The following is a 14784-nucleotide window of genomic DNA, read 5'->3' on the forward strand; positions in this document are numbered from 1 at the left end:
GTTTTCGCGAAACCGAGAATCTACCATCCCAATTTGGAAGAAAAATATTAAATATCCAAACCCATCTTCAGCTTGTAATAAATCCAAGGTTGTCATTTCCCACTGGGATGCTTGATTTTTACTATTTTTTATTTATTGAAAATTGCATTTATACATTAAATATAGTTTGATTTTGTTGCATCTTTTTATCTTAATCTCTTAAAAGCTAACCAAATATACCATAAATCTCATCTTTCACATCCAACTATCATTGTAAATATCTATGTTCATATTGATCCATTTTTAATGTTAATCATGCTCAAATTATGACTACTTACACTTGGTTTTATTCACAATTTTATGACCATTTTGGGTAAAAACGAACAGCGTAAGAAACAACTTTCCTCGAGTGTTAATACGATCCGATAAGAGATACAGTTGAATGAATATGGGGATAAAATAATCTCAAACAACTCGAACACACACTATTGGCTTGCTTTTGGTAGAGATAGTGTGCAAAATCTAATCTGTACGAGGATACTTGTAGAAATGGATTCTCAGTTAGGAGGTTGCTCGTGTGCTGACAGCAATTACCAAAGTAGAAGCTTCTGTTTCAATGATTCAATCCTTGAATATCAAAAGGAGATAAAAGGGGCAACGGACACATCACTGACCAGGTGCGTTCGTGAATTATGCCTTAATTAGTCGAACAAGGTGTCTAGTGAAATGTATCCAGGTGATCTCCAAAGGTCAATCCAAAGACCACACTCGACGAATCGAAATGTGAGAGGTCCCCGAGAGAAGGATTGTCATTGACAAGATAACATTGGTCAAAACTACAATCCTACCCTACCAGCCTGATCAAGAATGCCAGGAACATGTTCAAACGGACGCATAAAAAATGAAACTGCTGCCACGCGATCCATGAGCTCCATGATATGGACCAAACACGGGAAGACCCACTGAGACCAAGAATGAAGTTCAGAAATTGCGGCTATGTTCTCTGTCCCGTTTTTCCTCGGGTTGGACTGGTGGATATGGTAGAGTTACCTTTTACATTTCTGTTCCTATGCATCTGCTAGAAGAATGTTGAAATCAGAAGAACAAAATTATCGACCAACATATGGCAAATAAGGGGAATTGGCCCGATAAAGAAAAAGGAAGTCAACTCTTCTACAAGTACAAATATTTACTCCCTAAAATGAACTAAGGTCTTCCACCCTCATTTAAAATCACAGATCCTCCATGTGGACAACAAATCCTTTGCATTTCGCTTATAAAAACAAAAATTTATTTCCCTTGGTATGGTTGTTTCGACGTTGCCCTTCTGTGTGCAAACAATATTGCTGCACAAAGATTGGTGAATTTCCAAGGACAAACACTTCCATCAAACAATAACCTATGTATATTTCCTATGTTGTGTTACAATTCAACTACAATTATCTACAGAACGAAAGCATGGAAGAGAGGTACTTTATTGTTTCAGAGAATCAAACCCCGTCTTGATTCGTTTGATGAACATTTTTTTCAGTTTCCTCTTTAGTTCCACAAAACGCGGCCAAAGGGAAGTTAATTCCTGTGAAACCAATCATTACAGCAACAGCTCCGATATAATCCAGGAGACGAGGTGCATTACCGGTTAGTGAATCCACTACAGCTGCTAAAGGGACCTGAATTGTCAGACCTGCCGTGGCAACAGTGGTTGTCGTAAGGAGTACGGCCTTGGCCCATAAATAGTCGCTCAAAACGTTGTCTAGTAGACCTGAAAATAGAAGTTCCAAATTTAGATTTCGAGAATGTCTATGCTACCGACGATAGTTGCGACATTATGGGTAAATTTCAAAGGAAATACATAGCAAACAGAAGCACAAAGGTGAGAGAGGAGAATCCGATGAAGCCAAAACCAAATTCTAACCCGCATGTGACTATGATACAATTTCTGAATTTAAATAGGCTAAGAAGTATCAACCTTAAAAAAAGGGCATTCCATTTCCAGCCAGGGCTCGGGAAAGTGGGGCAAGAATAAAATGATTTTGGAGAGGCGAAACTTTGTAGTAACTAGTACTAAAAAATAATTTACATAATATTTCAAAAAAACAAATTCATCTGACAGGCTGCCCTGATTCCTGTTTCAATAATAATATTACAGGGAAGTTCGTGACCCCGTCCAACCGAGATAATGCATCTTCTTTGCGTCAAAAAAGTATCGCAGTCCTTGAATGATTCAAGGATGACAAAAAAAGGGATGCAAAATCAGAATGACACTTTACAAAAGCAAAACTGTGATAGTTAAGACTGAATTATGTCATATGAGAATTCGAAAGCTACCGTCTTGTGTTATAAATGTTGTCACATAGGCTGAATAAGAAAATTATAGAATTAAGGATGCCAGTGTCAGAAAAGGTTACGGAAATTTACATTTAAAACCAAGAAGGGAAAAGTGTGTAAAAAGGGTTGAGGCAAATCTAGACAAATGCACGTCAATTGGCAGAGAAAGAACTAAAATTGAACCAAATAGGATATATATGTGTTCCATGATACTACATTCTTGACCGGAAGCATAAATAATTAGAGGAAACAGGATCTATTAAGTTGTATCGATTGCACTGCGCCTTCTTTCTAGCATACACATATTAATGAAAAAAATTAACAAATCTATCTTCCATGATAATCAAGAGCACAGAGGTACGAACAATTATATTAATTAGACCATGAACATGATCAAACTCTATCAGCAAACCATAGGTGATGAAGAAAGTTTACAGGTGAAGAACACGAAAAAAGGTATGACCAGTTGAGCACGACAGATGTAAAACCGATCAATGTCTCCAGAAACAACATAATTAGTAAATAGACCCAGAGCAGGTAAACATATTCAAAACAATAGTCAACCAAGATTTTAATAAAAAGCTGAAGCTTATGAGCATACCTTTACCAATAATTAAACCAAATTGCTTCCATGTCATCATGCTAAAAGACTCAACCTTGGCAAATTCTAGAATCAGAGTAACAGGGAAAAACAACACTAGGTTAAACAACCCCAAGAATCCAAGAAACTGTGCCATACTAGCATGACCTCTTTCATCATCTTCGTCGGGTAGCTTCAGGCGAATAAGGGTAATATAGACAGCATAAAATGCAGAAGATACAAGAGAGAGAACATCTCCAAGAAGGGGACTTGAGGCGACAGCACTCAATCCTGTCCCTGAGTCTCCCAAACTTACAATTATTGTTCCTCCCATGCAAAGAAGAACGCTAATCAGCTTTACCCAAGTGAACTTCTCACCCAAGAACGCAAGAGCAACCAAAAAAGTGAAAAGACTGGATGCACTGCTTAGGATGGTATTGGACTGTACATCAAAGGAAACAACTCAATCAAACGAGCCCTTGTCAGGAAAATATCAACTAAATCATTTATTAAAAAAACAAATCAGACCCAAATTCTTACCGTGACTGTAGTGTACTTGAGTGAGAGATTGAACGTGAGTTGTGCCAGAAACCAGAATGGGCATATCAAGAGGCTTACTTTCGCGACTCTTCCACGAGTCCATCGCCCTTTTGCATCCAATCCTATTCTGCAAGTCTTTTCAACAATGCCATCTTGATGAATTACAGTTTCTTGTTGTGCCACTACAACTGGAATCAAACCATCGGTCGGAGAACAGGCCTCATTATCTTCTAAAAGAATCACCTGCTCAGAAACTCTTGATTCTTGCAAATCACCATCCTTTCTATTTCTCCAAAACCACAAGCTTCCATATTTATCCTCCAGATAACGACCGATTTCAACTAGAGGTATATAAACCACGAACAATGAGTTGCAAATATATGTGACTAGAAACGGTGAAACTCCACCATCTACCACAGATTGTACCACAAAACTAGCAGCAATCCATATTGTTGCAACTGCAAATATATATACCAATCCCAGAACCCATTTCCAGGCTTGACTTTTCATTAGCCCAATACCCAAAATTACCAGAATAGTCCTCGCAGTGCAGACCTTTCTTCCTTTCGTTTCTTTGAAAAAATCCAAATATCTCTACAAGGCAAGCCTCTTCGGATCAAAAGCTTATATTATCGATAGAATCTGAAAGGAAAAAATTCCACTGACTGAGAAACACAACACAGATTCAAAGGAACAAACATGGAAAAATAAAAACTTGGCACACAAAATCTACCAAAAACTCCCGTATATCATCCATAAAAAAATTGGACAAAAGCCCATCATGTTAATCTTAGACACACAAAGTATATACCCAAAGAAAAGCAAGATTGTTGACTACATTTTGAAGAAAGGTTCATACACATTAGCAAATGATAATATATTCTGAACAAATAATGAATAAAGAGCAACCCAACCGAAGTCAACATAAAACAGCGTACAAGTCGAGAATACGGTGATTTCGTAGGGATGGAGATCTTCGGTCCCTGAAAAATAAAGTTTTGGAAATCTGTTGTTGGAGGAATTCCGTTACGGGTTTTCTGGATTCAACCTTCCCATTTCCAAATATCTATATTCTTGATAATTTTTTGTGAAATAATTTTTAATTCAAACAACACAAAACAAGAAAAATTATACGTACCAACCTCTGTTTTTCTTTTTCCAATTAAGTTTATTTATTTATTTATTTTAATAAAAATGTTAGTATTGATCGAAGTTAAACTAAAATAATAATATAAAAATAAATAATTTAATATAATAAGAAAAAAAATTTAAAAATATAATTAATAAATATGTTGTCTTTATATACATATATATATATATAGTATAAATATATAAATGTATCACTAAATTGTACTCTATAAATAGGAACTTTTTATTGATAAATATTCATTTGTTTCATATATTTATATTTGTGCTTGTTTTTATACAAATCAAGAAGATTATTGAAAAAGTAAATTTTACATAGAAATTTCATATTTTATCTTTATTCCATTAATGATTAATAAAAACTTTTTTTTAGGAATATGATTAATAAAAACTTGTACTCTATAAATAGGAACTTTTTATTGATAAATATTCATTTGTTTCATATTGTTTAATTCAAATATTTGAAGTTCAATAAAAATATAAGCTCATCAGACATGATATCCCAAATGATGCTAAGTCCAGGAGAAATATAGTTGGTCAGAGAAAAAATACGATGGAGGAGGTTGATCCACGATGCATCATGGATGATCGTGGAATATGACTGGAACTGCTCAGTGGAGTTGAACAAAACAGAAAGGAAGAATCAGAAAAAGGACACAACAAACACATCCAACAAAAATTTACAGCAAACTTCTGCAGAATTCTATCATTAATTGTTAGCTCATTTTCAATTTCCAAATAGTCTATTTTCTCATTTCTTCAAATTTATTGTAGAATGTCGATCAAGTTCATAGCAACATAATTATATTTAATGTTATTAATGGATTCCTCCTGTAATTTTGTCATATTTCTCATTTTGTGTTTGCGTTTTTGAACCATTTCGAATGAGTTAGAATTTACGACCGAATTGAGACATACAACACTTGGTAAACGAAGTCGGATCATTCACATTTAGCACGAACACGTGCCTAGCACGCCCGCAATTTTCGTAAGTGACACATATATTTATACTTGTGCTTGTTTTTACACAAATTAAGAAAATTATTGAAAAAGTAAATTTTACATAGAATTTTCATATTTTATCTTTATTCCAATAATGATTAATGAATAAAAAATTTGTTGAAACTCATTAATCTATTTAATGATGAAGGTAAATTGTCAAAATAATGTACCACATTTTTATTCTCCAATTTCTATAATCTCACTTTGTAAATGCTTAAAGCCTTAATTTACCCCATGTACACGGGACTCAATATAGAAAGATTATTGCCTTTTCTACTTAAATATTAGGCATTAAGGGTTTTCTAGATAAGATTATTGGGGTATTTCGACTTAATAATTAGGTGTGAGGGTTATCTCGATATCATATAGGGATATTGAGATTTGTTTTAATTTTTAATTTAACAAATCTTAATCATATGATCAACTATTTCATAATAATTTGGTACCTATATCATATTTAATAATAATTTGGTACCTATATGATTAAATATCATATAGATTATGTTTGGATGAGATAGTTTGGATTTAAACGAGTAATTGAACTGATAGTTTGAAACGACTCTATGTATAAAATTCATCATAAATATTTAAAAATAAATAGCTAGATTTGAAATGCACTGTCAAATGGATTTTGTCAAAAAAAAAAAAAAAAACCAATGTATTTATCATTATACAAATGCAACCTTATAATAGTTTTGTTTGCGCTGAAAATTTGCGAAGACGTGTCAGATACGAGATCGTCACAAATGTGAAATCTGGACTCTAAAGCAAACAATACGAGTCTCGAATTGACCGTTAGTTATAATTCTCTTGATAAGCAACAAAAATTAAGAAACTAAATCAGGAAATTAAAGGAAAATTCATTGCGAAGTGGAATAAATATTTTTTTTTACAGATGATATGAAACTTGAACTTGAATTAAAAGCTAGAAACAACCAGAATTTGAACGATGAAATTGATAAACTAGAATCAAATTTGCGGATAATTGTGTATGCTATTTGTTGATGAAGAATTGTGTAGACATTATTTCTAATTTTTCATACTAGATTTTTTTCGTAAGGCCAATTGGCTAACCCTAAAAATAAATTTTGGCCCAAAGGAAATATGAACGACGCCTGAAGAAAAGAAGTGAAGGTTGACCTATTAGGACAAATCTTATTGCTTTAACCCAATTTAAAATCTTGGTCTAAATTCAAAAGGCAAATGATTCAAGGACGAGGAAAATAAACGAAGTTATGATACTCATCCACTTCAACTCCCTCTTATAAATCTCACGATAAAAACCGCATTTCAACAATTTCAAATCATCTTCTCCCTCTAAATCTTCTAATTCTTCACTGCTAACAACTGTTTTCCTTCACCTTCGGTCAACCAATCGCCTACTCACGGAGACTTCGTGTCCAGTACTACCAATATCATTGGCTCGTGAGGCACAATAGTAAATAACTCTTTTACCTCTAATTTATCATCGTATTTTTCTTTATATATCAATATCTCATAACTCTTGATATTGAAACTCATCTACCAAATAATGCAATGTGGCTTTCCATGCGTAAGTTGCAGTCAATTTCATTTTTTTTACTGTACTTAATCATGACATCCTCAATGACAAAAAAATTTGAGAGACTATGGTTATGGGTTCAAGGATCTTTTCAACCACTTCCTTAACCTTGTAAGTGTCTTTATTGAAGTTATGAAATCTAATAGGATCAAAGGCTCCATCGTAATATTTATCATCCACAACATTATAATTAGATCAATATGGTTGTGAATCGACCTGTATCATTTGTACATCATCCATTTTTCACATTAATCGTAATTGATGCATGGATGACGACACACAATGATTGATATGAATTCAATTTCTTATTAACAAGGCGTGAAAGCTAGCATTGTCATTAACCACAAAGAAAGCTGATAAGGACGATTGAGATCACATAGTGATATTTACCGATAATACTCCCAAAGTTTTGACTCCCAATTAAACATTGCAACAGATACTACGGTGGAAAACAAGTCTTCCGCACTCTTCCCTAGATTTTGAAACATCTAGTGAGATTAGATTTTGTTTTGGGTGTGAAGTAGTGTCCAACCAAAATACCCAACAAGCATTAGCTCTTCCTGAAAAGGAGGTGATCCAGCCGCACCTTCCAGTATGGCTACCTTATCTATCAATACTTTGAATACCGATTTTCCATTCCTATGTGTTGTGATATAAAGTGGCTTGATATATTTAGTAATCTCTGTTGTACATTTTGTAATAACCATTATCTTTCTCCATCGATAAGAACCCATGAACATCCTTCACTTTCTCACTTTGGATGGCATTTGTACTATCCCCAATCCCTGTAGAAATATCGGACACACAAATTTTCTTATGTAAATTTATCGAGTAACACCAGAGAACTTGTGGCACAATCAAATGAGACAATAATCTCATTTACTCTGAAGGTGGTTTTTTTTTTTTTATCAAACCACTTTCTTTCTCATTATTTTCTGTAGTATTTCTCCCAAAATTCTTATTATCTTCTATTGAATTATCAGTTTTTTTGGTGGAAAATTCAAGGCACCCTCTTAAAATTCTAGGCATTATCATGGGATAAACTGTTGGGAAATTACCCCGAAGCGATGCCGATCACGATGATAATAGCACCCAAAAAATGCGGAATAAAATAACCAACAAGAACACAAAGATTTACGTGGTTCACCCAATATAGGCTACGTCCACGGAGCACTGCAACTTTTATAACTGGAAGAAATATTAAAACAAGTGTATACACCAATACACTCAATATTTTTCACTCCCAAACCCCGAGTATACCGAGAAAATAATTTCTCTAACTCACACAAGAGAATTCCCGCACTCAAGAAAAAAATACACTTTTTTTTTCTTATGCACTTTCTTTTTATCAAAGCTGAAAATCTTTTGATTTTGGAATACAATAACTGAAGGAATTGAGCTCTATTTATAACTAATTTCCTCGTTCAGTTTTTTAAATTCTTTCGATGTGGGATACGTTTTTTTATTATTTAATTTAATGTGGGTCCCACCCCATTAAATTCTTACCTAACAATTCTCCCACTTGAAGACTTGATTCCAATCATGTCTTCACACCATCAGTGCAGCAGCTCATACCTCCTTTGTTAGTCCAGGAGACCAACTGAAGCCAAACACAACTTCAGTTTTTCAATGATAACAGCCTTCGTGAGCATATCAGCTGGATTCTTGCTTCCAGGAATCTTCTCAAGCTTCAATACTCCATTCATCCGATCTCTAAGGATCATCATTCCAAGGATTTGTTTTGTAGTACCCAAATCCTTCAAAGCAAATTCCTTTGATAACTCTTTCTCAAGTTTATCAATCTCCTTCAGACAAGCTCCTGCTATCAACATATCATCTACATATATCAGTAGTATGATATAATAACCATCAAGTTTCACATAACAATAGTGATCAGCTTGACACCTTAGGAAACCATTATTACTCATGAATCCGTCAAACTTCTTGTACCACTGTCTTGGAGCTTGTTTGAGACCGTACAAGCTCTTCTGAAGTTTGCACACCATTCTCTCTTTTCCCCGTACTTCAAAGCCCTGTGGCTGCTTCATATAAATTTCTTTATCTAGGTCACCGTGAAGAAACGCAGTCTTTACATCCAACTGCTCCAAATGTAAGTCTTCCTTCGCCACTAGTCCAAGTACTGTCCTGATAGTGGTTAATTTAACCACCGGAGAGAAAATCTCGGTGTAATCAATTCCTTCCCGTTGTTGGAAGCCTTTTACAACAAGTCTTGCCTTGTACCGCTTGCTACCATCATGCTCTTCTTTTAACCGGTACACCCACTTGTTATGTAACGCCTTTTTGCCTTGCGGAAGTTCTGTCAACTCCCACGTCTAATTGGATAACAGTGAATCCATCTCATCTTCCATGGCCAACTCCCACTTGGTTGAATCATCATTTTGCATTGCCTCTTCATAGGTCTCCGGTTCACTTTTGTCTGTCAGCAAAATATAGTGAAGTGCAGGGGAGTATCTCTCAGGTGGTCTGATGGTTCTCAAAGATCTCCTGAGTTCAATCACCGGAGTTTGTGGGTCATCATCTTGTACAGTTTCTTCTTCATTTTCCTGGTTATTGGTTTTCGATTCATTCACAGGAATATATGTCAATGGCACTTCATCAGTTTTCTTGACTTCAGGACATTCATCTCCAGCTCCAATGTCTGACTTGTCCTTGTACAAAAGTTGCTCATTAAAGATTACATCCCTGCTCCGAATGATCTTCCGATTTTGGTCATCCCAGAAACGATAACCAAACTCATTATCTCCATAACCAATAAAGAAGCACTAATTTAATTTCGGATCAAGTTTTGTTATGCTTGCTGAATCAATATGAACATAGGATAGACATCCAAACACTTTCAAGAAAGAAAGGTTTACTTCTTTGCCGCTCCAAACCTCTTCGGGTATTTTGCAGTCAAGTGGTATCGAAGGTCCTCTGTTGATCAAATATGCTACAGTGTTAACAGCATCAGCCCAGAATGATTTTGGCAATCCAGAATGCAATCTCATGCTCCTTGCTCGTTCATTCAGGATCCTGTTCCGTCGAACTTGTTGATTCCCGGTCCCGATCCATCATCTCCGGCCATCACTTCTCTAATCTTAGCAAAAAATCTAAAAAATCTTTTCTGATGTGGAAGACAGACAAAGCTGCAACCACAGAGCATACTTAGAATTCTTAAGAATTTTCACAACAAAGCTCTGATACCAGTTGTTGGGAAATTACCCCGAAGCGATGCCGATCACGATGATAATAGCACCCCAAAAATGCGGAATAAAATAACCAACAAGAACACAAAGATTTACGTGGTTCACCCAATATAGACTACGTCCACGGAGCACTGCAACTTTTATAACTGGAAGAAATATTACAACAAGAGTATACATCAATACACTCAATATTTCTCACTCCCAAACCCCGAGTATACCGAGAAAATAATTTATCTAACTCACACAAGAGAATTCCCGCACTCAAGAAAAAAATACATTTTTTTTCTATGCACTCTCTTTTTATCTAAACCGAAAAAACTTTTGATTTTGGGATACAATAACTGAAGGAATTGAGCTCTATTTATAACTAATTCCCTCGTTCAGTTTTTTAAATTCTTTCGATTTTTGATACGTTTTTTTATTATTTAATTTAATGTGGGTCTTACCTAACATAAACCACAAAACATGGTTTCCTCTCCTCTTTTTGTTGAACAACCGAGAATGGATTTTTCCCAGGACACCCTCTCAAATGGCTATTGGTCAGCTCTCCTTACAATATTCATTGACCTAGTAAACAAACTTTCTCCAAGGTATTGGTTCACCGGCTCTTTAGCAATGAATCATACCTTGCATTAATTCACCTGTCAACTCTTTAGCAATGAATCTCCTATTATATCTTGCATTCATTCATCTGTCAACTGATTTCCCCTTAAAGTATTGATGACCCTATCTTCGGAAACTTTCTACTTTTCTGTCCTTAGCTTCAAATATCATCTTGATGTGTACCCAACAATGTCTGATAATGTCTTTTGAGCCGACATACTTATTCTCAATCATATACATCACCTTTTCATTGATCAAAACATCAAATCAATGTTATTCACATTCACATTGGTTATTGGAGGGAAATGTTCTCTATCCACTGTCAATTGTCTTTTTTCCTTGAGGAACCTGAGAACTCCTTTCTTTCTTTCTAGTTTAAAATTTATTTGTAGAGAAGTTAAATATTTTCACATGGAATTACATTTCATTGCAGGTGCTGGGCATTCTCTCTCTTCTTTTTTTTATATGTGTTTTGTTCTTATTGAAAAGGCAATACCCATGGAATAAACAAGAACTAGTAGAGGTTGATCGACTTTAAATTTTATAATTCTATTTATTATCTCGGCTTTTGTAGATCACGAAAAACTAAAACATCAGTTCTTTGCAATCAAGTTGACAATTTCCGCTTAACGGTAATAACGGATTTTTATCTGAAAGCTGAGAAGATAATCTTTTTTTTTAATCAAAAGTTGACCCTTGTATCTATACAGAGGCTTATTGGTGTGCAGCTTTAAATGGTAACCAGTATACATCGGCATGGTCTATCTTCCAACGTAGACCCACCCCCCTTGTACAAGGTGAGCAGAACTTGTCTTAAGCTTGAACCCACCCCAAAACAAGTGAAATCTTTCACAACAAATGTTTCTCCGGATGTAGGATAGTGATAGTCTCTGTCGTATACATCCTACTCCTTTTTATACCAAACTAGCCGCCTTGACCGCAACCCAAATGCACACAGCTGACAACAGTATAATCATGTTCAAACAAAGTGAAAATCAACAGGCCAACTGGTCTCTAAACTGAGAAATCTCTTCAAAAATCGGAAGCCTTTTTGATCTGGCAGGCGCCCATTCATTCATCACTCGCTCGAGGGCCTCGACAAAATCGTCTTCAAAATCAAGATTTGAGAGAATTGGGTTGGAAGGTTGCTTACAATCCAGTATCAACAACAACTCCTCAGCCCGATTCCTTGACTTTAAGTCATCTGAACCTGGAAGTATGTACTGAAGCACATCTTGTAGAACCAAATTTGCCTCGTTGTATCTGGCTTGTTTGATGAGGCAATGACACAAGTTCAAGGCCTTGTTCGTGTCCGGATCGATCATTTGGGCTTTACGATACACCACTTCTGCTGCCATGTAATTCGACTTTTGCATGTATGCCCATCCTAGGTTCCCCTGTCGCCAAAATCACAAGTTAATGTTTTAAGAATCATCTCTCTTCATTTCATTAATCGATTGCAGATGCTAAGAAATTGTCTGTGTTATGGTTTTATTCCGAATCTTTTAGTGACTGGTTTAATCACATACCAATATTCTTGAGGTTTCTTGTCTGATAGAAACTTGAAACTTCTTGCCATGGGAACGTGCGGTTTTTGTAGGCTTTCCATTGAAAGCTTCTCCCAAGTATATCAACTTAAGCTTATGCTTGAGTAGTGCTATTTGTTCATCAACTTTCCCACATTTCTACAATGCAATAACTTGCATAAATGTCAATCACACACATCATATCTAGATAATATAAATAGGTCCACGGCCACTGCTGCGATGGATAAAAAAATTTAGGCAATACAACTTCATATGTGTCCGGAAAAAAAAAACTTGCATCTAAAAATCAACATACATTAAATTGATTCTCATGACTAGGAAGGGCGACCGCGATACTTGCCCCCATTGAATATGCTCATACTTTGCATAACATATTTTGCCCTACATAGATGGAGGTTTGATTTACACAAAATGAAAAGCCAACACTCCCAAAAAGGGAAAACAAAATATTTTTGATGGGACACAAATAATACCCTTTTTTATATATTTCAATTGTAAATAAACATTGTTAGGTAGCCAATTATTTCATGTTACATGTTCTTTAAATGTGACATGTATATGCATGACTTTTAAAAAAAATTATTTTTTTACCCCTTTAGGAATGTAATTTGAGATATTTTCAGTTCTGAGCATCCAAAGGCCAAAGGCCCTAGTTCCACAGTTGTCATGTGTTATGAGTATAGCGGAATATAGAACACCAAACAAAACCTTTGATCCGTAATCCACATACCTTGTACAAGTCGATGAGAACGTTATCGAGTGATTCTTGTGCTTGTCTGGGGCAAAGGACCCGAAAAGATTTCACAGCCTCGATTGCTTCCTCAGTTCTACCAAGTTGCTTCATAACTATGGCCATATCTTTGAGGGCACTCTCCACTCTATCTCCCATATTTATAGCCTTCCAAAACCATATTATAGCTGATTCTGAATCCTTCTCGACCAACTGAAATCAAACAAACAGTTTATTCAAATTATGAGATGACATCAAACTTATTATAATCATCATTCTCCGATAAAGAAATCATTAAAATCGGCCAAACAAGATCAATTAATTGAGGAGCCTTATTCAGGATCAACGTTGTTGAGTCATGCTCGATGCCCCGTAACACGAGAGTGGTCGACGACAACGAGCTAATAGACGAGTAGGCTTCTTTAGCCGTAAGAATGTCTATTGACTCCATTCTTGAATTTTACTGACTCCAAAACACAGAAAATCCCCCCATTTTGTAGATTACAAAGTTCTCAAGGAAATATGAACAATATTTAATCTTTCGATCCCCATGAAAATATAATTCATTCGAAAATATATAACCTGGACCTTGGTCTTGTATGAGACTAGGTATGGAAACTGTATTTGATCAAAAACACCAGACAATCTTTAAGGTATTAATAATCATGTAAATGGTGTCACAAAATCAACCTCCGAGATACAAAATCTATATCAGGAAAATTCCCCAAGCTACCCCACATCCCTCCTTTTTTCCCAGATTAATCGAGATATATATATACAAAAAATTTAAGCTACAAGTTTCTTGGCTTTTCCCAACGCCAACAAGTTTGGCGGTTCTTTACAAAAACACCTAGAGACTCAACACACACACGCAATTTCATCAAAAATCATAAATCACACAAAGATGAACTTTCATATCAGTTACTCATAATTAAAATCAATGCCGATCCGCTGCATATATTGAGCATTTAATAGCATAAGCAACTCGAGGATATATTACAATAATAATATAATAATAAATATAAGTGCTAGCTCCATAAATTTTAACCCAAAGCTCCAAAAATAAATTTGAAAAAAGAAAACCTGGGCATGTTTGGCACGAACATAAGGTCCATCTCCGGCGGGAACTTTGTGATTCACATGATACAGATCTTTTTCTTTCTTATTAATATTTCTCGTCCCGCTTTCCATTTTTGCTTCAGAAAATTGATTCCGGAAAAGGGAACTGTTAAATCTCGATTCAGAAAGTGGAACCTGAGAGAATCACAGGGTTTAAGACTGTGGCAGAATGGGTTTCAGGAACAGAAGAAGAAGAATGTGCCATGAAATGAATTATAAAGGGAAAGTGGATTAGTGGAGAAATAATGAACATGGACGACATGTTGTCCAGGTTCATAGGTTGCCATTTTCAATGAATATCAGGTCACATTTTGTGAGAATAGAGAGTATATTTATTACGAGACGGTTTTACGAATTTTTATATGTAAAATGGGTCAATTTTACAGATATTTACAATAAAAAATAATACTCTTAGCATAAAAAGTAACATATTTTCATAGATG

General features: G+C 35.3%; 2 protein-coding genes across 8 annotated transcripts; both read right to left on the reverse strand.

Moving 5' to 3' along the window:
• Positions 1-368: 368 nt before the first annotated feature.
• LOC142539298 (thiamine-repressible mitochondrial transport protein THI74) lies at positions 369-4528 on the reverse strand. 7 transcript variants are annotated; one of them, XM_075644670.1, is made up of 4 exons: positions 4342-4528; positions 3428-4069; positions 2909-3329; positions 369-1741 (listed from the first exon to the last, which is right to left on the reverse strand). In XM_075644670.1, the coding sequence occupies exons 2-4, from the start codon at positions 3935-3937 to the stop codon at positions 1470-1472; spliced, it is 1203 nt and encodes a 400-aa protein (XP_075500785.1). In that variant the 5' UTR covers positions 3938-4069; positions 4342-4528; the 3' UTR covers positions 369-1469. The 7 variants fall into 7 exon arrangements, with proteins under 7 accessions (XP_075500785.1, XP_075500784.1, XP_075500783.1 ...); XM_075644669.1 differs by having other exon boundaries at positions 4287-4528; XM_075644668.1 differs by having other exon boundaries at positions 4239-4528.
• A 6941-nt stretch (positions 4529-11469) lies between these two features.
• LOC142539300 (protein SULFUR DEFICIENCY-INDUCED 1-like) lies at positions 11470-14571 on the reverse strand. Its single transcript, XM_075644673.1, has 4 exons — positions 14306-14571; positions 13223-13435; positions 12475-12630; positions 11470-12342 (listed from the first exon to the last, which is right to left on the reverse strand). The coding sequence occupies exons 1-4, from the start codon at positions 14411-14413 to the stop codon at positions 11941-11943; spliced, it is 879 nt and encodes a 292-aa protein (XP_075500788.1). The 5' UTR covers positions 14414-14571; the 3' UTR covers positions 11470-11940.
• Positions 14572-14784: the final 213 nt, after the last annotated feature.

Source organism: Primulina tabacum, chromosome 3 (genome assembly GCF_025594145.1).
Source record: "Primulina tabacum isolate GXHZ01 chromosome 3, ASM2559414v2, whole genome shotgun sequence".
NCBI lineage: Eukaryota > Viridiplantae > Streptophyta > Magnoliopsida > Lamiales > Gesneriaceae > Primulina > Primulina tabacum.

Coding starts and splice junctions, on each gene's coding strand:
- LOC142539298 (XM_075644670.1), bottom strand. CDS start 3,937: ATGAAAAGTCAAGCCTGGAAATGGGTTCTGGGATTGGTATATATATTT. Junction 3,330..3,427: donor TCAAGTACACTACAGTCACG/GTAAGAATTTGG, acceptor TTTGATGTACAG/TCCAATACCATCCTAAGCAG. Junction 1,742..2,908: donor TGGTTTAATTATTGGTAAAG/GTATGCTCATAA, acceptor TTCTATTTTCAG/GTCTACTAGACAACGTTTTG.
- LOC142539300 (XM_075644673.1), bottom strand. CDS start 14,413: ATGGAAAGCGGGACGAGAAATATTAATAAGAAAGAAAAAGATCTGTAT. Junction 13,436..14,305: donor TTCGTGCCAAACATGCCCAG/GTTTTCTTTTTT, acceptor GTTTGATTTCAG/TTGGTCGAGAAGGATTCAGA. Junction 12,631..13,222: donor TTCTCATCGACTTGTACAAG/GTATGTGGATTA, acceptor ATTGCATTGTAG/AAATGTGGGAAAGTTGATGA.